This window comes from Notothenia rossii, assembly GCF_949606895.1.
Source record: "Notothenia rossii genome assembly, chromosome: 9".
Lineage (NCBI taxonomy): Eukaryota > Metazoa > Chordata > Actinopteri > Perciformes > Nototheniidae > Notothenia > Notothenia rossii.
The window spans coordinates 50,372,715-50,396,244 of NC_136907.1; the positions used below are offsets into that span (position 1 = coordinate 50,372,715).

Below are 23,530 nucleotides of genomic sequence, written 5' to 3' on the forward strand. Positions count from 1 at the left end.
GTGGAAGATATTCTCAAGCAACCGTTTCGCTTCTCTTGCACTGATTCGCTAGCCGAACAGCCAATCAGAGTGATTTCTTTGGCTGACTGCCTGTGGCCGACGCACGGCCGATTCAACATGTTGAATCGGCCGTGCGTCGGCCATGAAAGGCCAAATAAGGCGTGTCACGGCCGACGGTGCGGGACACGCCAAATTGAGTTTGGGCGACAGGGCACGCTTCGTCGTCCGACTCACGAAAACGGCCGATTTCGGCCTGGTGTGTCAGGGCCTTAACTTCAACTGGCCTACTTCAGTTGTGACATTTAAATTCTAACTTCAACTGGCCCACTTCAGTTATAAAATTTAAATTCTAACTTCAACTGGCCCACTTCAGTTGTAACATTTAAATTCTAACTTCAACTGGCCCACTTCAGTCGTAACATTTAAATTCTAACTTCAACTGGCCCACATCAGTTGTGACATTTAAATTCTAACTTCAACTGTCCCACTTCAGTTGTGACATTAAACTTCAACTTGCCACTTCAGTTGTAACATTTAAAGTATAACTTCAACTGCCCACTTCAGTTTTGACATTTCAATTCTAACTTCAACTGGCCCACTTCAGTTGTGACATTTAAATTCTAACTTCAACTGCCCACTTCAGTTGTGACATTTAAATTCTAACTTCAACTGCCTACTTCAGTTGTGACATTTAAAGTCTAACTTCTACTGGCCCACTTCAGTTGTGACATTTAAACTCTAACTTCAACTGGCCACTTCAGTTGTACATTTTAAAGTATAACTTCAACTGTCCACTTCAGTTGGTTTTAGTAAAAAACAATTTGAGAGAATTTACCAGGGGAGAAACCCCGCTCTGGAGCTTTCTCCCTCTCAACCAGTGCTGTTATGCTCACACAGGGACAACAAAAACAAAGACACCTCCTTCATACCCATATATGTGGGAAAAGGTCATGGCCTCTGGTGTGCAGGACGGGACATGTGCAGACATATTCTCCTATGGTATGGCCTAAACACATTTTGGGGCTCCAGTACTTTCCCATTGAGTCAGGGGCCTCCTGTGCACAGCCTGCTGTGAGTGAATGTAACCGGTGTCGTTAAGCGGTCTCTGTTTTGCGTTGTGTTTTGCGTTATTCATGGATGAACCGAGCCAGCATACAGTTTTGACGATCTCCGTTTTATTACTGACAATCTGACAACAGATATAATGATCAGTTTTACATTAGGTTTCCCTCACAGTGACTCCTCTCTCGTGGAACATTTACAAAAAGGGAAGAGGAAACGTGAGGGACAAAATATACAGGGGGGGGGAAGTCCTCACAATAATAATCTCCTGAGCACAGTGACCACACTTCAGATGTTCCGCCCACTGATCTCCGACCTTGTCAGGTATTGAACATTCAATAAAATGAAGAACACAGAATTACTTAATATAAAACACAGAATTTGTGTGATTATACAAAATGATTTACAAATAAACCCCACTGCATATTTACAACTGTTACATGAAGACAACTGTCTCCCCTCTGCTAAACAGTGATACCCATAAACTTTAATAGGCCTTAAACTCAACTTTCCAAACCACTTACACTTTGTATATACCGTGGTGATAAAACATGAAATATAATGCATTTTCATTGTGGGTTATACAAGATTATATTTGATTATATTAACCTTCATTTTAATTATTCAACTTAATATGGAGACCTCAAAAAGCACCATTGTTAATCTATTGATTCGTGTTCACCAACAGGATTTCGCCACTTTTTTCGTGTCCCACAGAACGATTTTAAAAACAATGTAAATGATAACAAATTAGAAGGAAAAACAGATAAAAAAAAATACAGATTTCAGTATTCTGACACAGAACGATTTTAGAAGCAATGTATTTATATTGGTAACAACATGTTTTGTGCCTGCACCAAATAATAACAAATTAGAAAAATATGACTAAAAATACAGATTTCAGTGTTCTGAGGCTCTGAGCCACATTTATTTTCCTCGCGGACGGCCAAAATATCAGACATTATACAATTTAAAATAAAAGGGATAGGGTTAGGCTTAAGGTAAGATATTGAGTAAGAATATGTTTTTATGAACCACACAGCTTCTGGTATTCCAAGACCCGACCGGACAAAAAGACGTGATGCACACGAAACATGCTACCAATAGAAATACATTGCTTTTAAAATCGTTCTGTGTGACACGAAAAAAATGCAAAAATCGTGTTGGTGAACACAAATCAATAGATTAAATTAATTTCGTGACTATAACACGAAATGCCGTGAGGCTGGGCTGAATGACCATACAGGACTGTCTCAGAAAATTAGAATATTGTGATAAAGTTCTTTATTTTCTGTAATGCAATTAAAGAAACAAAAATGTCATACATTCTGGATTCATTACAAATCAATTGAAATATTGCAAGCCTTTTATTATTTTAATATTGCTGATTATGGCATACAGCTTAAGAAAACTCAAATATCCTATCTCTAAATATTAGAATATCATGAAAAAGTATACTAGTAGGGTGTTCAACGAATCACTTGAATCGTCTAATTAACTCGAAACACCTGCAAGGGTTTCCTGAGCCTTGAAAAACACTCAGCTTGGTTCAGTAAACTAAATCACAAGTATGGGGAAGACTGCTGATCTGACTGCTGTCCAGAGGACCGTCATTGACACCCTCCATCAGGAGGGTAAGACACAAAAAGAAATTTCTCAAAGAGCAAGCTGTTCACAGAGTGCAGTTTCAAAGCACATCCACAAAAAGTCTGTTGGAAGGGGGAAATGTGGCAGGAAACGCTGCACAACCAAGAGAGATGACCGCAGCCTTAACAGCATTGTGAAGAAGAGTCGCTTCCAGAATTTGGGGGAGCTTCAAAGACAGTGGACTGAAGCTGGAGTCCAGGTATCAAAAGTCACTGTTCACAGACGTGTCCGGGAAATGGGCTACAATAGCCGTATTCCCATGGTCAAGCCACTTCTGAACTCAAGACAACGGAAGAGGCGTCTGACTTGGGCTAAGGAAAAGAAGCACTGGACAGTTGCACAGTGGTCCAAAGTCCTCTTTTCAGACGAAAGCAAGTTTTGTATTTCATTTGGAAGTCAAGGCGCCAGAGTCTGGAGAAAGGCTGGAGAGGAGCAAAATCCAAGTTGCTTGAAATCCAGTGTGCCATGTCAGCTGCTGGTGTTGGTCCACTGTGTTTCATCAAGCCCAGAGTAAATGCAGCTGTGTACCAAGAGATTTTAGAGCACTACATGCTTCCGTCTGCTGAAAAGCTCTATGGAGATGAGGAATTCATTTTCCAGCATGATCTGGCACCTGCCCACAGTGCCAAAACCACCAGTAACTGGTGTACTGACCATGGCATTACTGTCCTCGATTGGCCTGCAAATTCCCCTGACCTGAACCCCATAGAGAATATGTGGGGTATTGTGAAGAAGAAGCTGAAAGACACCAGACCCAACAATGCTAATGAGCTAAAGGCCGCTATTGAAGCATCCTGGGCATCCATAACACCTCAGCAATGCCACAGGCTGATTGCCTCCATGCCACGCCGCATTGATGCAGTAATCCGTGCAAAAGGATTCCCAACCAAGTACTGAGTGCATTAATGGACATTTTCAAATGTTTGATTGTGTTTTGCTGTTATAAATCTTTTTTTTTTACTTGGTCTGAGGAACTATTCTAATTTTTTGAGATAGGATTTTTGAGTTTTCTTAAGCTGTATGCCATAATCAGCAATATTAAAATAATAAAAGGCTTGCAATATTTCAGTTGATTTGTAATGAATCCAGAATGTATGACATTTTTGTTTTTTTAATTGCATTACAGAAAATAAAGAACTTTATCACAATATTCTAATTTTCTGAGACAGTCCTGTATACCACGGCCTGTCGTGAGCTATTGCTTAATTATGTGCAGTGGAAATAACCACCTCCTCTGCTGCTATAACAAAATCTTCACAGAAGTGCTTTGAGGTAAATGCTAAAAACATGTTGTCTAATACAGTGATAACATGCTCACAATGGCAATGCTAACATGCTCATATGACGATGTGAACATGCTTAAAAAAACTATTCTAAGACTGACAGTAGCAATGCTAACGTCCCAAGATGAAAATGCTCATATTTCGAATGCTCACAATGACAATACTAATGTGCTATGAGTGACAATGCTTGCACTCGTGATACAAATGCTAAATGCTCAAAATACCAATGCTAAAATGCATGTAATGACAATGCTAGCATGCTGATGTTATGAAGGTTTCATGTTTAACAAGTTCACTATCTTGGATTAGCATGTAAGCAAGCATACTAGCATTTGCTTGTTAGCACTGAGTATAAAGTAGCCTACAGCTGAGAATGATGAGAATTTATTTAGTTTTGAAGGTATTTGGCTTCTACCCAAACTATTGATAAAACAAAAGAGTAGAACTGATTTTTAGAAGAAAACCTTAATTTAAGTTTACAATTTTAGAGAAATGTATCTGCTCAAAATTCATCCAATTTGCTAATTTTACACACATTTCCTGTAGTTATGCTTACTCTTTGTGAGTTTACTGTTGACTTGTTTAATGAATACAATATAAAATATAATATAAAATGTCACTCAACAATTCAGGGGTCGTCAGTTAAGGAAAAGGGTTGGAATAACTGTTCTAGGGAACATTTAGGCGCGTTCACACCGCAGAACTTTTCCCACTTTAGTTCTGATATAGTTCCGAAATGTCGCGTTCACACCAAAAAGAGCCGGAACTAAAATTAGTTCATCAGAACCTTTTTTACCCCCTTTTCAGTCCCTGCTAGAGAGCAGGGACTTTCGTGGGAGAAAAAGGTTCCTGTGTCTGATTGGCTGGGCGAAATGCAAACCACGCCCCGTCAAACTCCCAAAAACGGTTGTGAAGCCTCCATTTTATTATCATTATTAGCATTAGCATTAGCCCAACGCAGAAACGCAGAGACTAACTTATGTCAACACAAAATAAAAGATGGGAGCGGTGGAGATGAGGAGGTGTCGGCATTCTGGCCGCTTACTCGGATTGCTTCAGTAGAAGCTGCTGGGAGTCCCAGCAGCTTCGACTGAAGCCAGTCCCTAACTCCGAGGACTTCCGGCCGGGGATTTTGGGCGGCAGTATACGCCGTGAAGTTGTTTGCGGCCTGCCAGTAAACCCAAAGCAGAAGAAGACGAAGTGACGTCAGTGGCTTCATTTGCCTAATCCTCCCTCAGGGACTTATTCCGGTGTGAACGCGATCTGTACTTAGTTCATGAGACTAAAGAGTTCTCATGAACTAAGTGCTGATGAACCTTTGTGGGAAAAGTACTCCGGTGTGAAAGCGCCTAATGTCACTAGAAAACTGGACGGCAATCCATATCATGTTAACTCCTTCATAAGAAATGTTGTTAGTGCAGCAACATGGAAAGTAAAACCAAACACATTGATATTATCAAAATAGATTTTATTCTAGAACTTGAAATCTGAGTGATATTACAACAGTCAGATCAAAAGGCTGCAGACTGCAACCATGTGAGTGAGAGAGAAAAAGAGTACAACATAATAGAGGGCAAAGACAACACAACAAAAAGAAATCTGCAAATGTGTATTTACATGTTCCAGGTTATAATACATTGACAATTTAATCCAGAATTATTTCTTTGTTTTCATGTTGTGTACGTAGCTACAAATAAATCAGAATTACAAAAGTTTTGAGGAGTACAAAACCTTCAAGGGCTCTCCGACATAGCAAAGATAGAGTTAAAGTTAGTACTTTTTGTGGGAACAAAAGATAGCAAACACACTTGAATGCAGTGTAAAAAGCTTATCATCTAAAAACAAAACATTATAAAATACCATTCCACTGTCATAGACATCATTGGAAATAGTGTCTTTGTCGTACAGTCCAATCACAGCTGACTGTAAAAGCACACTTTAAAATAGTCTTTAGTTTCAGTACTTAAAAAAAAAAAAAAGACTAACATTCTGAGAAAAGTTCTGAAATGTCCGACGATACGCGCATGTTTGTCAAGCCGTTAGCTGCTAGTTATGGCTGCGAGATGAAAACCGGAATGCCACAAAGTCTGCCTAAATGATGAACCCCTAGGACGCCTTAATTACCCAATGCACACTTTCTGCAGCAATTCTAATTCACCTTTAAGAGCATTTTATTAGATGTGTCTCCGATGACTTAAACACACATCCCTGTTTCTAAATTTGCAGTAAAGAAAAAAAACACCCTTCACATGGCTGCTCTTTTTGAATTTTTCCATGACTGTTTAATGGTATTTCATAAAAAGAAGACACCATTCCTTAGGTAAAGACCCTTGCTGATGCACAGTGACATCCCACTGTATTTGAAGCATCTTCAAAACTACCCTTAGCGTAGTGGCATACAAGAAGAGTCCCATGTGATAGCACAGATATATATTTATATATATATATTATATGCAGATCATATGCTGCGAGTCTGCTTTTTAACAACAAGCACAGACTTGCCTCAAGACGCCAACTCTACAAACAGTAAGCGCTGTCTGTCCATGCATAGGCCGGAACACAGCGTAGATTGTGTGTGTGTGTGTGTTAATTTTTATCAACGGCAAACCAAGGCAGGGGCTGTAGTGTGTACTTGCTGGAAAAGAAAGTCAAGACTTTTTAAGCGAAACCACTGCTCGATGTGTTAAAGTGATGCCAACAAGCAAAGGAAACATTACAATGGCCTAGTCTGATTATCATTTAGCAATGTCAGCAAGAAGCCAAAAATGGAGGAAATAAGCACGATTACAACTATTAGTTCTTGGCGTCACATCGAGCAGACATAGTTCTGATTTCCACAGATCCCAGAAGCTGAACCGACGGCAGAAAGCAAGCTCTTCCTGTGCCACGTTACCTCACTACTGACACAGCTCAGCCGCCGTCTATCCGTAAGCTCACGCCACAGATCCGTGACGGAAACCTGACGCTGGACGCACATGGGTGTTTGGTGACATGTTGTTACAAAGATTATCTTTCAGCCTAAAAGGTTTTGAATTCTTTAGAGCTCTATATATTAACCTGATGAGTTGCGAACACCTGAAAACCATTTCTGAGGTTGCAAAAACAAAGGACGGTTCAGCCTTTGATTAACTGCTTTATACTTTGTTTAAAAAAAAAAACTGGATTGGATAAAAAAAAGTCCACAGAATTAAAAACCATTTTCTTTTTTCTAAGCTAAACATCTGCATTTGTTGCCAATAAGTGGATGAGTGGATCTCCCAATGAACACCTTATTAATAAACACCGGCTGTAAAAAGATTAATACCTTTCAAACCCCCGCCCCACCCCTCTTCTCTCCCACCCCACATGTAATATTTAACCTGCAGGTAGCAGTGAAATTCAAAACAATGACACATCTGCTGACATATGCAATATGCACACGCCGATAGAGAACCAAAAATCGTTCAGGTACAAAGATAAAAAGATGAAAGCGAGAGGAGTCCTAGTGTTTGGGCGTGTGAGTGATGTGTCCTTCAAAACAGACAAATGTTTGTTTGCTGGACGTCTGAGAGCCGCACAGGTGTCCATGCGATGATTTACATCTGTATGTGTCCAAGGTGTGGTCCTCGTTTGTACATATGACGGTGGGGGGGGCTCCATTAGGCTGTGATGGCGGGCCATGGTGTGAGATGGGACTACAGCAGTGTGGCGGACAGGCAGGGACACTCAGTCATTTTGGCTATGTACACATTCGTAGTCGGTCCATGGCTCCCCCTGACGAGTGTCATTTCCTCAGGTCTAAAACGCAAACCTGGGAAAAACAGGAAGTAAGACAGTCAGAACAAAAGGCTACTTCCTGTTACAGTAAATTCCACGTCAGGCGTCTCACAGGCGCTGGCAGGATGTATGTTTCATTACTCATAAGCAGGTTGGGAGGGTTACTTTAATAAGGAATTCCATTATTACTATATAACTGGAAAAAGTAACCAAATCGAAGAATCGGAATATAAAGTAATCTAACCTGATTCATTTCCGTAACTACTTTTTGAGGATTAGCTCAATAGCAATGCAAATAAATACAAGAGAAAATACATATCAATGAGATGGCTTTTACTTAAGAGTATAATGTAAGACCACAGAATGATATAACATTATTAAAGAAGAAAAGACACGATGAACTAGAACAGTGGTTCTCAACTGGTCAGGCCTCGGGACCCACTTTTTTCCTTCGTAAATAAATCGCGACCCACAATTTTGAACCGCTCAAATTTGTACAACAAAAAATCAGCATACAATTGTAATTAAAGTGAAGTACAGTGCATATATCCTTATATCCCTTCACAGAACTAAAGTATGCTTTTAAACAAAGTTTAATCTGATGATGGTCATTAAGTTTCTAGAATCAAAGTCGAACTGTATAACAAAAAAAGGCAGACTTGACTTGTATTCAATAAAAAGGCAGACTTGGAGCCAATCCTGCAAATTCACCACACGTGAAAAACATGACATGCTGAAAACCCAACCCCAGAAGGGGGTTTCTGGGGGGATTGTCCCCCAGGAGATTTTTAGAAATACTAACATATAAACTACGCATTCTGGTACACTCTGAGAAGAAAATAAATACATCTATTACTACCCGACATATTTAATAATAGTTTATGCCATTTTTTTTTTTTTACTGTGTTCTGCGATATGGTCGCGGTTGAGAACCACTGAACTAGAACATTTGCTATGGTTTATCCGAGACTAGTTTCACTTGATTTTGTGAGAATCATAAAGTGTTGTAATGTGTGCGCGTGTGCGCGTGTGCTTCTTAATACATCATTTGTAATCCTTCCAGTAATCCCCATTTAATGTACCAGTAATCTGATGGTGTCGTTTTTTGTATTTGATTGCGTAATCCGGTTACATAATTAACGTAATTCGTCACTTCCCAAGCCTGCTCATGAACAATTTACAGGAATAATTCTAAATAGTTTGTCATATTCCTAACTCATGTTACCTTGGATTTTTTTCTCACATGCCTCCACAGTTTCAAAAACAGAAAAGTGAATTGAGGTAAAAGGGCTCTGCGTTTTAACAAAAGCAACTAAATTATCCACCACTTCACAAACGCATGCATTTTCATTAAAACTACACTTTTTAGTACATAGCTATAAAGAGCCTGGTAGTTGTGTTGCTGCACTGCTCATCTGTGTAAGTGTTTAAGATAGCAAGAAAAGGCTGTTCTTTTGAAAGTAGTCAGAAAACAACTGGAAATATGAGACTTTTAGACTTTTTAGATTATACTGCACACATTTTGTGAGAGTTTGTGAATGGGTATCATGTTTTGCTGTTGTGAAACACAACCCAATCTGGGACCAATCTGGTTTAATAAAGGTTTGAAATTAAATTAAATTAACCCTCATTTAGTTCAAGCCTTTATCCAATTGTCTGTGCACTGTGGAGGATTGTCAAGAGATTAAGATAACACGTGTTAAAACATTTATGTAGATATGAACGTTTTGTGGGTAGGCTTAAAGGAAATCATTATTGAGCAATACCTGTATTTATTTAATCGTTGCACATGGCATACCTGCGATAAAGTCAGCCAATAAGAGTGCTTATAGCGTTAATCTGCAGGAATCCAGATGTGTTATCATGTCTCTTTAGCTCTGCAGCAGTAGTGCAGACACTCAGCCGTAGAGGCAGGCTTCCGGAACGCCTTTCCCCCCCCCCCTCAGCCTCTCTGCCCTGCTGCTCCCCGGGTCAATGCTTGGTAACACTTCTACTATAACCATGTAGAGAGATAGCTTAAAAATATAGGACTGCAATTGAATAAATAAGTATTAATTAATGTTCTTAGTTATTTTCAGAATATGATTCAAACGCGAAAAGGGTTTTTATCCAGAGCAACTGTTAATAGGGTTAAGCTGCTAGTTATGAGCAACAACCATTAGATTTCTTATTTAGCAATCAGTAAAACAACATCAGATACCAATGGCTCTATTAAGTGTTTATGAATTGAACTCCAACAAATATAAATTGTATCCAGTTTTTGAGGCTATGTTTGAAGCTGTCTCCTGTTTGTTTTTTTAAACACAGCTGCCAGAGCAGTCTGTATTATATTACAATCTCAAGTGCCTTGGTGCTAAAGTCCTTGAAACCACATGTCCTGGGACAAGCAGTAAAATCTTTTACCCCGCAGAGGCAGGTTTCACCCGGAGCTTTTATGGGGTCGGCCTACCTGGGTCAACTATGGATGCATAATAAGAAATGGATACAGCGTGGGAGGCGGGGCCTCGTTCATTCCTATGAGAGTTGCTCATTGGCGCATGAAGACAAAATTGCCCAACTTTTGAGAGAGCAAAACGTCACGGAAGTAGTCATATAATCCGTTCTTATTGTGCATCCATGGGTAAAGGTAAAACGCACTGAACACGTAACATGAACGTGCCGGGCGGCGCGGTCCCGAGAGTTAGATCCGCATTCATAATGCCGAGGAAAATAACTCTCAGAATGACGTTATTAGCCCATTTTACAACTTGAGGACCGAATGTTTTTAATAAGGGCTATACAAACGTTCATACTGGGTAGTTTATTTAGTTAAAAAAAAAAAATCCAACGATTTACAGACGTCTCTTTCCCGATGTTATTTAATGGGAAAAAGTGTTTCCGGGCCCAGCGACTGATACGGAAGTGTAGTACCGCCATTTGGCTACAACTAATATTTTCCTCAGAGTCCGGCGCACTTCCTGGGGGCTAGGGGTCAACCTTTAAGAACAGTCACTTCCTGGGTCAGGTGTCTGGTTAGTGTAGTGTGAATAGAGGTTAAAGTGTGTGTGTGAGACTCAGAAACAACTCACCGATCCATCCGACGCGCTGGCTCCTACTTTGTCGCCTGTGGCGTTCCAGCACACCTCGAAGATCCCTCCTGTCCCCCGGTAGCTGTGCACTAAAGCCCCCGTCTGCACAAACACACACATCAGCAAACCTTCTCCTAATGCTTTTATATTAATGTGTATGTGCAAAAAAAAAGCATTATCCCTGACCTGAGTGTTCCAGATGTGCACACACTTGTCGAAGGAGCCGCTGGCGAGGTGCCGGCCGTCTGGGCTGAAGGCCACGCTGTAGACGGGCTCCTGGTGGCGGGTCAGAGTGTGGATACACACCCCCCGCTCCACGTCCCACAGCCGCACCGTGGAGTCAAACGATGCACTGCAGAGAGAGAACAAGCAGAGGAGGGAGGGGTGTCAAAGAGTGGTGTCGCAGGAATATCAACTGCAATGTGTGACACGTCAGAAACATTGTGCACAATAGAAATGCTGGATCTCATTTAAAGGGAAACTACTTCATTAATTCCTTTATTTATGCATGCATTTTTTGGTAATAAATTGTATTTATAAATGTTTTTCTAATCTGAGACCATATCTAGGCCTTTCCCGATAACTGCTTTTGTTCAACGACATGTCATTTCCGAAGAAATTGCGTTTTTATGTATATAATTATTGAACAACATGTTTTAAATTAATAAAACATAAATCTTTCTAACAAAACCACAAACGTCCTAAGAGAGTGTTATTCATTCCTAAACACGCTTTACACTGCCAATCCAGTTTTTTTTTTAAATGGTTAAGACCTTTGTTAAAAAAAAAAAGTGTGACAAAAAAACTAGCTTTATGTTAGATATAACCAGAGATGTGGACCATAATCAGAAAAATGTATGAAGTTGTTTTCAATCGTACAATAAGTCAATAATGTCGTTGTTGTGACAGACCTGACCAGGCACAGTCATTTTATCTGAAACACTGAGGGATACTTCTGTCTCTCAATACTATGTCATGAATGGCATTGTGAGTTTGTTTATTCCGCTCAGGCGCACTGGGATTTTAGGGCTGCTTGGGTGGAAGACCCTCTCCGATCCGGTTGACCGAGCCCACCACAGTGGCAACTTTTACAGGTGCGGCCGGAGCATCAACACTGGCAGTGTGGTGACTCAGCATCCAAACAACCAATAAGACTGAGGCGTATTGGTTTGGCTCTGCATGTTATCATCAGAGTAAAAAACTAAGGCAAGTCAAACCTGAATATTATATTAGCAGCAGGTGGGCTGCACGATTTGGAAATAATTCATAATTGCTATAATGTTCCCGGTATTAGAGGGATTGATAATTTTTGCATCATAATTCTCACTATTAGTGAAAATTCATTGAATTATGATGGTAAGATTTCTTAGGGAGATCTGTACCAAACAAACATCCTTTTTTAAGTCTGTGAAATATGATGAGTAGGCTGGGATGTCTCTGCGGCACTACATTACCTCATACAGAATGATATTTCACCATATTTATAGACTAACAAATACTGTGCTTCCTGCAACTTGAATATTGCACTAGTCCATTATACAATTTCGTTAAACCTAGATAAATTGTTCTAGACCAGGGGTGGGGAACCTTTTTCCTCTCAACGGTCATTTCAATTTTTACAACATCCTCCGAGGGCCGTACACATTATTGAACTCAACCTCTGCTAAAAAAAACTAAAATCACAGCCCATTCATTTCGCCTTTCTTTCATGCTGTGCAAAGAAAAAGCAACCTCTTAATCCAGATATCTTACCATGACTCGCGCACAGGGATGGGGTCGTTACTCAAAAAAAGTGATATTACATCAGGGTATATGCAGGAATCCTGAAGTCAAATTTAAGACCTTTTAAGACCTTTTTTAAGACCCTTTCCATACATTTTAAGACCTCAACGCCACTTAAAGTTCTAACCGGTTACATTGGCGACACACTTTACCTCAAATTTACTATATACAGTATGGATTGTAAGATAGCACAACTAAACAGCTTGTGATAACTCCTTATCATAATTCAGATAGAACAAAGCACAAGAGAATTAATTGTGTGACTAACCCAATGCATTGATTCAGGCATTGTTCCCAAGAGATAAAACAGACAGGCTACTGAAACCTCCTTTCCACATGAACTTCAACCTCTCTGTCAAGGTCAGGTTTAATGCAGTATGCTGCTTTGTTGCTTCTGTAGATAAACGTTGTGCTCTTTCATTCCAGTAAAACTCCTCAGAAACCATTAGAAACCAGTATTTGACCAATAAACAAAACAATTGACAAAACTTTGAACTAAGTATGAAATATATTAAACTTTGGTGAGCTTCAGCGGGGTAATGCCATATAGGAGCTCCCTCACAAATATCCAGGGGTTAAATTGGGCCGGGCTGTCCGGGGTTAAGCCACATAGGACGATGCTCTGACGTAATCACCCTCACACATTTGTCAAATGTTTACAAAAAACTATCTATGTTAAGACTTTTCTCGTTTTTAATATAGACTATATTTAGGGTCGATATGTGTTGACTTTACTTTAAAATAGCAGATCTCTGTGACCGGATATAGTTTTTTTGGCTTAGTGAATGTGTGTCTCTTCCTTGGAGGAGCAGCATCGCTCGGACTCCGCTGCTCCTCCGTGCAGAGAGTCTGCAATGCAGCGGTGTGTGTCAGCGACGTGCAGTCAGGGGAGGAACGGATTGGCCATCGGGAGAGTCGGGACTTAAACGGCACGGCTTTCTGGCTAGCACTAAGCATGTGGGACCGGACAGCTTTGATCCCCAACGACAGTGGCGATTCTAGAGTCTGTGGGGCCCCCTCAAACCAGCTTTCAACACCATCAGTGGCGCTCCAACACACTCTTTCCCCCCCCGCCCAGAGCGGAGCAAGGCAACAAAACTTAAAATAAGAAGCAGCATTTTACGGCGTGATATGCTAATGGACATACCTCCACCCCTCGAAAGTTATCGCTGTTGACTCAGCCATGTTTATGCACTGCATGTGGACGCGCAAGTTGCGCAAATGTTACGTAAATATAAACCTGCGGCGGAAATCCCTCTTGTCTGTCAAAGAGAGAATCTAGTAATTCTGTGTTAGTAGGCTAACTGTAGTGTGATTACTGAATTATAAAAGCATCGCGTTAGTAATATTATTTACTTTGTAACGCGTTACACCCAACTCTGCTCGCGCGTGAATGCACGCACGCACGCACGCATGTGCACAGTTGTGGCATGACCACCAACATGATTTAAGTGGTAGGGACCTAACCTCCTCTAGGGGGGTCTGGGGGCATGTTCCCCCAGTAAGAGCTTTTTTTTAAATGTTGAAGTTAAAAGCATCAATCTGGTGCACTTTGAGAGCAACATGAAGAGATCTATGGATACATCTCTCAACACCCATATGAAACAGAACTGTAAACAGATTTTCTTTATGGAGATTTTACAAATCACTCCCATTTTAAACTTTATTCTTGTTTATGAATAACACCTTTTTTTTACTGTCATATAGTATTTTATACCTGTTTTTCATTTATTCTCTTATTTTTTTATAACTATAATGACAGGGTGTCCGCAGGTTCTTAAAAAGTATTAAAAGTTGATAAATCAATTTAGCGCAAATTAAGGTTTTAAAAAGCATTAAAAAGTATTTAACTGCATTTTCCAAGGTATTACATTTTGTAGCTTGTTTTCAATAAGTATATCAATTGTCCAAAGAGGTTGTATTCTACAGTGTGCCTGAATGTAATCACTGCGTAGGTGTGTAGTGTGATTCTGTGTAGTTTATTCATGGCATCCCGTTGGATTTGACGTCATCTGAACAGGACATCGTACGCTCACTGCTTGATAACGCGCGAAGCTCCGTTTACGCCGGTTGTTAAACAGCATCGTTATGGGGAAATGCAAGTTTGCGTCCAAATGGTTGGAAGATAAGGAGGAAGGACAATCAATACTGTGTAGTAAATGTGAGGTAAAGTGTGTCGCCAATGTAACCGGTTAAAACTCAAAGTGGCGATGAGGTCTTAAAATGTATGGAAAGGGTCTTAAAGAAGGTATTACATTTGACTTCAGGATTCTGCATACACCCTGAATGATCATTTAAAGGTGTGCCTTTACCTCACTGAGCTGAGGTTATCAGCCTCTCAGTCTGTCAGGAGCCACGAAAAAACTGCGGCATGTGAACGGCTCCTTATGCGTACTGCAATTTTTGAAGTGCTGGAGTGGCGTTCTGGTGCTCTCCGTCAGCACTACACGCCTGTCAGACGAGACATATACCACGTGATGACACGTTAGGCTCGTGTTGTGTTCAAGGACCCTGACCATGGCCAGGAAAAACAGGCACTCGCTTGTTTAATTCTTTTGCGGTCTAGATTTCTTAATTTTCTATTTTTTTTGCGTGTGTTTATAAATGACCGTATACGGCCCGGAGGCCAGAGGTTCCCCACCCCTGTTCTAGACTATGCAACACAACAGAGGTGGGAGTAAGTCATACATGTGCAAGTCATGAGGAAGTCTCAACCTACAAGTCTCAACCAAGTCCCAAGTCACTGTGGTGAGAGTCAAGCAAGTCAAGTCATTGCTCAGGTCAAGCAAGTCACAAGTCAAGTCATACGAAATTCTGATGAATAACCCCAGTTTTCGCATTTAAATCAGTTAAAAATATTGTTGTTATGAAAAGTTTTGTTTTATTTTCAACATAAACCGCAATGGAGAGTGGGGCGCTGAAATTATAACCCTATAAGTTCTAAAAGAGCTCTAAAGTGATAAGAGGAGTACAACACAAATATTTTACATCAACATGTTAAGCCTCCTGCCCTTGCTCCCCTTCAGCAGGGTCACAGTATTTCTCCTGTCTAAGGTGCTCCCATATGACACTGTCCTGTGTCATTGTTTTTCTAACTGTGTCAGTGCACAAAGAAATATTGCATTAAAACCAATACAACGGAATAGTGTACAGTGTTTCCCCTACCATTGTCTTGGCTGGGCGCTGTGCCCTGCCAACGGAGCCCCGCGCCCCGCCTGAAATTCCCTCCGCTGTTTCTGAAGGGCGGGGCTCCGCTCCCCCCCCCACCCACACACACACACACACATGAATGCACACACTCACAATCAGAGATAAGAGTGGAGGAAAGGAGAACAACAAAACATTTGTTGTGTGTGTGTGTGTCCCCCCCCCCGTTTCAAATTCTTTTATTATTATTTTTTTAGCCGCTAGCCGTTATCGTCACGGGAGAAGGGCACACACAGCCTGCCCAGGTGGACGCGCGCGAACGCGACAACGAACGTAGCGTGCGCATTCTAAAAATAGCTCACAGATGGTGAGCAGGTACCGCGGTTTTGAACTACAGTATTGAATTTGACAGAAAACAACAATGAAACGCCAGCAGAAGAATAGTCTAATGCAGTGGTTCTCAACCTGTGGTACGAGGAGGAATCTGACATATAAAAAATATTTAAAAAATATATATTTTTAAAAAGAATATTTTTATTTATTTATTTTATTTTATTTAAAGGTGGGGTAGGTAATTTTGGAGAAACCAGCTCGAGTGCGCTAGAATTTGAAAATACACAACCGGAAAAAATCTGCCACTTCCTTACAGAGCCCATCCTCCAACACACACGAACGCACACATGACCAATGAGGGCACCAGATAAGTTTGTGCATAGATGGAAGGCTGACAGGCAGGTAGGCCATCCAGTTATTTTAGCCGGGCCGGCTCAGATGATTGGTCGTGCTTTTTACAGTACTACGGCTTCCACAGATGACATTTTTTTATGGATTTTTTGTCAAAGCACTTCAGATATTCATTGATATCGGGATGTTAAGAGCATTCCATGGAATATAACAACAAGTTTATCTCGAGCCGGTTTCTCGGCCCCACCTTTAACCTTTACACCTAACACAGACATATAAAATACAGGAAACACAACTAAGTAAACAAAAATACCAAAAGCAGTCACTACATTGTGCACATTTGGGACATTAAGGTACACTACTTATTACTGCAACAGCAGCTGATGGTTGGACAATATGTTAACAGTAGGCAATGACCTCAGACAACTTCAATTTAAAACAGGCTATAGTTTGAGGCTTGATTGAAAAACATTCATTACTAAATAAATCATACAATCAAAATACTACAACGAATGAAAATAAGCTTGAGATAATTGAAACTGTGGTTTGAATTAGTTCTAATAGACTATTGTTGTTTTTAGATATAGAAACGAAAATATATTTTTTATTTATTTCTGGCGTTGCTAATTACGACCTTACTACCCGCGAACGATTAGCGAACGTTGCAAGCAAGCTAAAGAATGAAGAAAGCTGAATGATGTTAAAAACGTGGCTCGAAACGGGAGGTATTCGGAAGAGAGGTACAGAGGAGAATATTACCAGCGAAAGTGAACAAATGAGTGAGGAGGAGGACAGTCATCAACCAAGCATAAACGCAGGCTCCGCCAGCAACACAAAAGTGATATGCACAGCCACTGTGATGCAGGAGAGAAGTGACTCAGGAAGAAGGCATTTGCTCAAAGGATGGAGAGAAGGCTGTGACTGAGGTCAAAAGCTGAAAAAGCACACACTTGTCCTTGATTGTTATCTTTTTTCTTATCTTTTTTACTTTGCCACCACAGAAATGGCAATAGCAAACATCAGCAGACTGAAGATGAGCTATAAGCCCTTAGGCTCATCTGCTCCTGGAGGCTTTCATTATTATTGTGGAACTGAATTCCCAAAAGGACATTTTCTGTTACAATGTAGATTGTTGGAGCCAGCCTACATTCAAACTTTGGTATAGGTCCAGGAAATGACATGTGTGTACAGTTGACATTTGTTGTGTGAGAACAAGTTATTATTTTGTTCTTTATATTCTCACTTGTGGTGTGTGAGTGAGTGAGTGAGTGAGTGAGTGAGTGAGTGAGTGAGTGAGAGAGAGAGAGAGAAAGAAAGAGAGGGAGAGAGAGAGACAGAGAGAGAGAGACAGAGAGACAGAGAGAGAGAGAGCACAATAAATCATGTTATTATGAATACATTTGCCTCCGAGTCCTGCATGAACTGTGCATAGACTGTATTTTAACATTGGTCATATGGTGGTACTTGGAGAGCCAACTATTTTCTCAGGTGGTACTTGGTGTAAAAAGGTTAAGAACCACTGGTCTAATGAGTTGGGTGAAAAAAAAGACAGGAGATGTGAGTTGGTTTATTCAGTAAATTAGCTCAGGATAATTGGATGTTCTGTCACCTGTTGATGTGAGGCTAATGCAGGATTTGCTAGCTTGATGCTACCGGCATTTAGCGGCAGTGACTCAACAAATTGCCACTTAAAATGTATCGTCAGCAATGTATGAAAAGCAGACTGCTTGTTTAATGTTACTCACACCAATAGCTCAATATGATCATAACACGATTGCTTTCATATCAGAGATCAGATGAGGTGGAGCTGCCTCCAGCAATAGAGGATGAGGCAGAGAGCAGCAGCAGCAGCAGCACAGGGTTGCAGCAGGTATGTTATATGCTGTAGTCAGGTGATTTAAATGTATCAATGAAAGGAAGAAGTGTAGGCTATATGATAAGAAGGGAATACAGTTTGAATAAAAGTAATACAGTACACACTGTACTTTATTACTTTTTAATGTACAAATACTTTGTTACTGTACGATATCAATAACAATAATCCACAGCTCCTCTCTCTGCTCCAAAGGATAAACAAAATTGGGGTGCCCCAAAAATTTTTTTTGCAGAACCCTGCCAAGGCAGTAACCCTAGGTCACTAAAGTTAAACACATTTCTTTCATTTGGGAACACCCACATATACATATGGAGTTGGCCAGATGTTTGTAAATTACTGTTCATGGTAATTTGAAAACAAATGCAGTGCATGACATTAAGGATTTTGGGAGATGGCACTGTGGGCCATCTAAGCTAATTTACAGATGGCCCTGAGCCCAATAGAGATTGCCCTGAAAAATGCGCGCGGACGAAATGGCACGAAGGGTTTGGGGGGCCTCCCCCTAGAACATTTAGATTTTTCCAGGTCTTACTGTAGATGCTGTCTGGTGCATTCTCTAGACTGAATTATAAGATGAACTACCACAATATTATATTTTACAATTTCAATTTTATTCTTCATTTCACTTGTTTGTTTGCTCTTGTTTGCTCGCTTGCATGCCCTGCATAGCTATAAGAAATACTGAAGTTGTTGGTCAAGACACTTTCCATCTGATGAAGGCATTTGCCTTCATCAGATGGAAAAAAAAGTAGAAAACATTACATTCAGTTATAACTGTCAAAACCAACATTATTTACACTATTTTGGCCCCTGTTAAAAATGTTTGTAATGTTATCTACTGTAAGTTGGTCGAATTAATGCTTCCTCATCCGGAAGCTGACCGAGCAGACCCGAGCAGCAGTCGAGAGGAGCCGAGCGCATCCACAAAGCACACAACATGGTGACATCGGAGTTCCCGTTAGCCGGCAAATCTAAATCTCTCCGGTCAAAATAATTTCCCTTTAGCGCAATACCGCTTCAGTTGCGCCACTTATGTGACAGACAAGAAGAGTATGTGACAGACAAGAATAGTCAATTCCAGGGGCGGATCTAGACAAATATTCATGGGGTGGCAAGAGGGTGGCAGGAGAATTTGAGGGGTGGCATCCCCTGGCAGAAGTATATTCTGATTTAATCGCAGTCATATCAATCAATGTTAACTTGGAAAGCCACAATATTGATATTTTAATTCAATAACATTAGGTGAGATTATTGTGGCACATCAGTAAAGCCTTAAATATAAATATGTAAGGTGGCACACGTAATTTAATGAATTTTAACTGAATGAGTTGGTTTAACTCTTAGACCAGCAGGGGTACCAAATATGCAGACTGCTGCAATAAATACATTAATTAACTGTCTCATCGATGTGTGTCTGTATGAATATGATAATATTAACAACCATATTATTCCTATCAGCTGTCAATCACTGTTATGATTCACATATTCAGTGTTATTATTAAATAAACTATATTTTTTGGAGGAGTTAATGATGAACGTTCCTCAAGATGCTTGCTCACCCTCCTTCAAATTTGAAAGACCAGTAATTACTATCATAATTCAAAAGAATCAAACGAACAGTTCAGCGCCCCACAACTTCATTGCAAACAGTTACAACCTTGACTTTACATCAGAAAGAACAAATATTAAAGAAATGACTAACTGCATCAGTTAGGGTTTAAAAAAACTGTGTATTCAGCTAAAACATACACATCGCTGCAGTTATTATCCAGTGGAATGCCCGTACCTACTGGCCTTTTTTTTGGCTGGGCAGTGAAGTTTTACACACCGTCTTATTTGACTTTCTCAGGACTTGAAACAGTTTTTTGGGGGCAGACCCCCACAAAGAAGAAACATATATTTATGTAAGGTTATCATCTTAACAGTTTATTATTCTCATCGACTCATCCGTGAGCAGAGCATCAAGTTGGCATGCCTATAACAGCTGAATGTGGTGATTACCATCTTGATCAGCAAAACGCCACACAAAGTTATTAAGATTTAAAGCTATGGTGTGTTTTGATTCAATGCTGAGTACAGCCAAACTTGACAGGCTCTTCTTTGTCATAGTAGACCGCAAACAGTTGCGGCGCCAGAGTAGTTGTGTTGGGTAATCTATGGTAGGGCTACTAACCCATACAGTGGTGGGGCTAAAGTCAGTATTTGCAATGTAATTACATACACGCTCCCCTTGACAGTGAAACGCCACGCGTGAGGTTTATATTATTTCCCTGTCTCAATCCAAATTGAACTGTATGAAATAAAAAGGCACATTTGTCTTGTATTAAATAAAAAGGGCGACCTGGAGCCAATCCTGCAATTTCCCCACAGGTGAAAGAGTTGAAAACCCAACCCCTGCAGGGGGGTCTGGGGGGATTCTCCCCCAGGAGATTTTTTGAAATACTAACATCAAATACACATTCTGGTGCTCTCTTAAGAAGAAAAATAAATACATATATATTACTACACGACGTATTCAAAAAAATGAATGTCATTTTAGTTTTTTGTTACTTTGTTCTGAAAGCTGAACCTGCTGCTCCTCACAGAGAGGAGAGGGAAGAGGCTGTGTGAATTACTTTACATTGTGGATAAGGGTGGATAGCCCCCATTGTTCTTTGTGTCAAAATGAAAGACAGCCCACACACCTATGAATCATCAAACTGTGGTTTTATATTTGCACAGATGTATATCGAGATGTACTACAGCAAAAGTATTCTCCGTCGAGACTTCCTGCAACAACACCACGCCGTTATCTTGATTCTGATTGGCCAGAAGACATTATCAAAGATGTTCTATTGAGAAGACGATCACTACGTGACAAAAGTGTTCAAAACCGTTTCTAGTCTTCGGTATTTCCAGACAAGTGGCTACTGAAATCAATCTTACTAACTGCTGTCTGTGCAATTTACTCCGCACACGTTGGCAGACTTTATTTTGCTTACTTTAACATCATTTTTCATGGTGGGGCTAAGCCATTTATTGGTATGGCTGTAGCCTACCCCAGCCATACCCTGACCGCAAATACCTCATTCCTTCTGTCTACTTGTATCCGAAATGCTTCTCGTTTTGTGCTGTCCTCCCGTTCAAATTAAATCGCAGGGGGGGGGGGGGGTTACAAGGCTCGCGTCTTGTGCTGCATTCACTTGCACTCGGACATTAGAGATTTTCTCTCATAAATGTCCGATGAGCCACAACTTTTCTTTCAAAAGAAAGCTGCCAAATGGGGTGGCAGCTGGGGTGGCAAGGCATTTTTCTGAGGTGGCAGCTGCCACCCCGTGCCACCCCGTAGAACCGCCACTGGTCAATTTGAATGTCTAACACGTAATGTGGAGAAAGAGATGTCCTGTCTGGGTTGATTGTGCGTTGATCTGTTGGTAATGCCTCGGGGTTCCGGTGGGCATGTAAACAAATGCATAATGCTGCGCTATACTTTGTGGCCTCACCCGGTTGCATAGCGACACTTATTGTTTAGGTGTCTTTTAATAAGCAGGTAGTCATATCATTAGCTAGAACTAGCTGGTTGTGATCGATATGGACATAAACGTGAGTGAAGTCTAATCTGACGGGAGAGAGAGATTAGCTGCTGCTGACGAGTCGACACGCAGCGGGTCACTCATTACTGGATCCGTGAGCTGCATGATACTGGCATAATAGATTGCCCGATCGGGCAACCAGCAGGTGAGGCTTCATTGCCCGAGCTAAATACTAGATGGCCCCGGGCCCCGGGATGTCGAGCCCTGAAATGCCGTTGTCACACACACACACACACACACACACACACACACACACACACACACACACACACACACACACACACACACACACACACACACACACACACACACACACACACACACACACACACACACACACACACACACACACACACACACACACACACACACACACACACACACACACACACACACACACACACACACACACACACACACAGGCCTGTCGCGATAATCGATAAATTGACTTATCGTACGATAAATAAAAATGGCCTTGATAACTTTTCTTAGCTCGATAAATTGCCGTTTACATAAAGATGTGACCAGCATTTTAGCCTGGAGCGCTGTGGCTGCCAGGCGCGCTGTGAGGGGCGGGGCTGACACACAGCCAGGTCAGGACACTCCGCGTGCACGTGCAGCAGCCAAATTAATAATATAGCGACAAGCGGGAGACAACGTGTGACTTACTCACGGGGAATTTAAAGTTACAAAACCTAACTAAACATCTCGATTCTCCGGTGTGGCAGTATTTTGGATTCAAACCAAATCAACGAGGCGAACCTACGGACTTGAATGAGCCGGGCGAGGTGTCGCATTGGTTTAAAAAAGGTAGCGACAAAAGCAGGCAATACCACGCATTTTAAACCACCTAAAACACAACCACCCCATTCCGTTTCCCAGCTGGGAGCAAACACGGCAGCTGGAGATGGAGAGCCCCCGCCCGACAATGCAAACATGTTGGTGTTCCTTGCTCGAAAACTTAGAAAAACAGATTTGGATATGGCCTGTTGAGGCATCTGGGTCTTTGACAGTGGACTGTACACTTGACTGTTGTTTTAAGGAGGTTTTTTTTGCTTGTGAGATAATGTGTGCTCATATATATATATATATATATATATATATATTAATATTTATATATATATATATATATATATATGAGAGAGAGAGCTCTGTTTTCCAGCCTGACTCTATTTAAAGAGCCTGTGACACGAGTTTCCCCCATCATCCAAACCCATCAATTTGAGTAAATATTGTCCCCTTGAAAACCGTTACTGAACTGATTTTGGATATTTGTACTTTGATAACCATTAATCTGCCCTTCAATGTTGACAATTTTCTAGATCTTCTCGGGGATTCTTCAAGTCCCGCCAAATTATGTGTGACGTCATTGCGGGCACAGCGCTCCAGCTGCACCGTTCAGGATCCCAGCATCTGCATGTAAACGCACGATGGGGCACACAGCAGCAAGCTCAGACAGCGATGACAGTTTAATTTTGAACGTGTCTGAGAGCTCATATGAGGCTGAAGGATCGGTTTATGTTGTATCTGTTAGAAGTTTAGGAATTAGGTGCGTCAATATGGGCGATCATACGGTCATGTAGCCAGTGGTGGACTGGGACTCAAAATCAGCTCGGGACTCTCGACCGGCCCACTTCGGTACCACTAGTAAAT

At 41.0% G+C, this 23,530-nt stretch overlaps 1 protein-coding gene across 1 annotated transcript in view; it reads right to left on the bottom strand.

Annotated features, from left to right (window-relative positions):
* Nucleotides 1-5,443: 5,443 nt before the first annotated feature.
* Nucleotides 5,444-23,530, bottom strand: part of LOC307020596 (F-box-like/WD repeat-containing protein TBL1XR1) — a 59,702-nt gene continuing 41,615 nt past the window's right edge. Inside the window, exons 13-15 of the mRNA XM_079652058.1 lie at nt 11,003-11,168; nt 10,817-10,918; nt 5,444-7,782 (exon numbers count right to left, since the gene is read on the bottom strand). Of these exons, the coding sequence (XP_079508184.1) occupies nt 7,756-7,782; nt 10,817-10,918; nt 11,003-11,168 (295 nt within the window). The 3' untranslated portion in view covers nt 5,444-7,755. The remainder of the gene's footprint in view (nt 7,783-10,816; nt 10,919-11,002; nt 11,169-23,530) is intronic.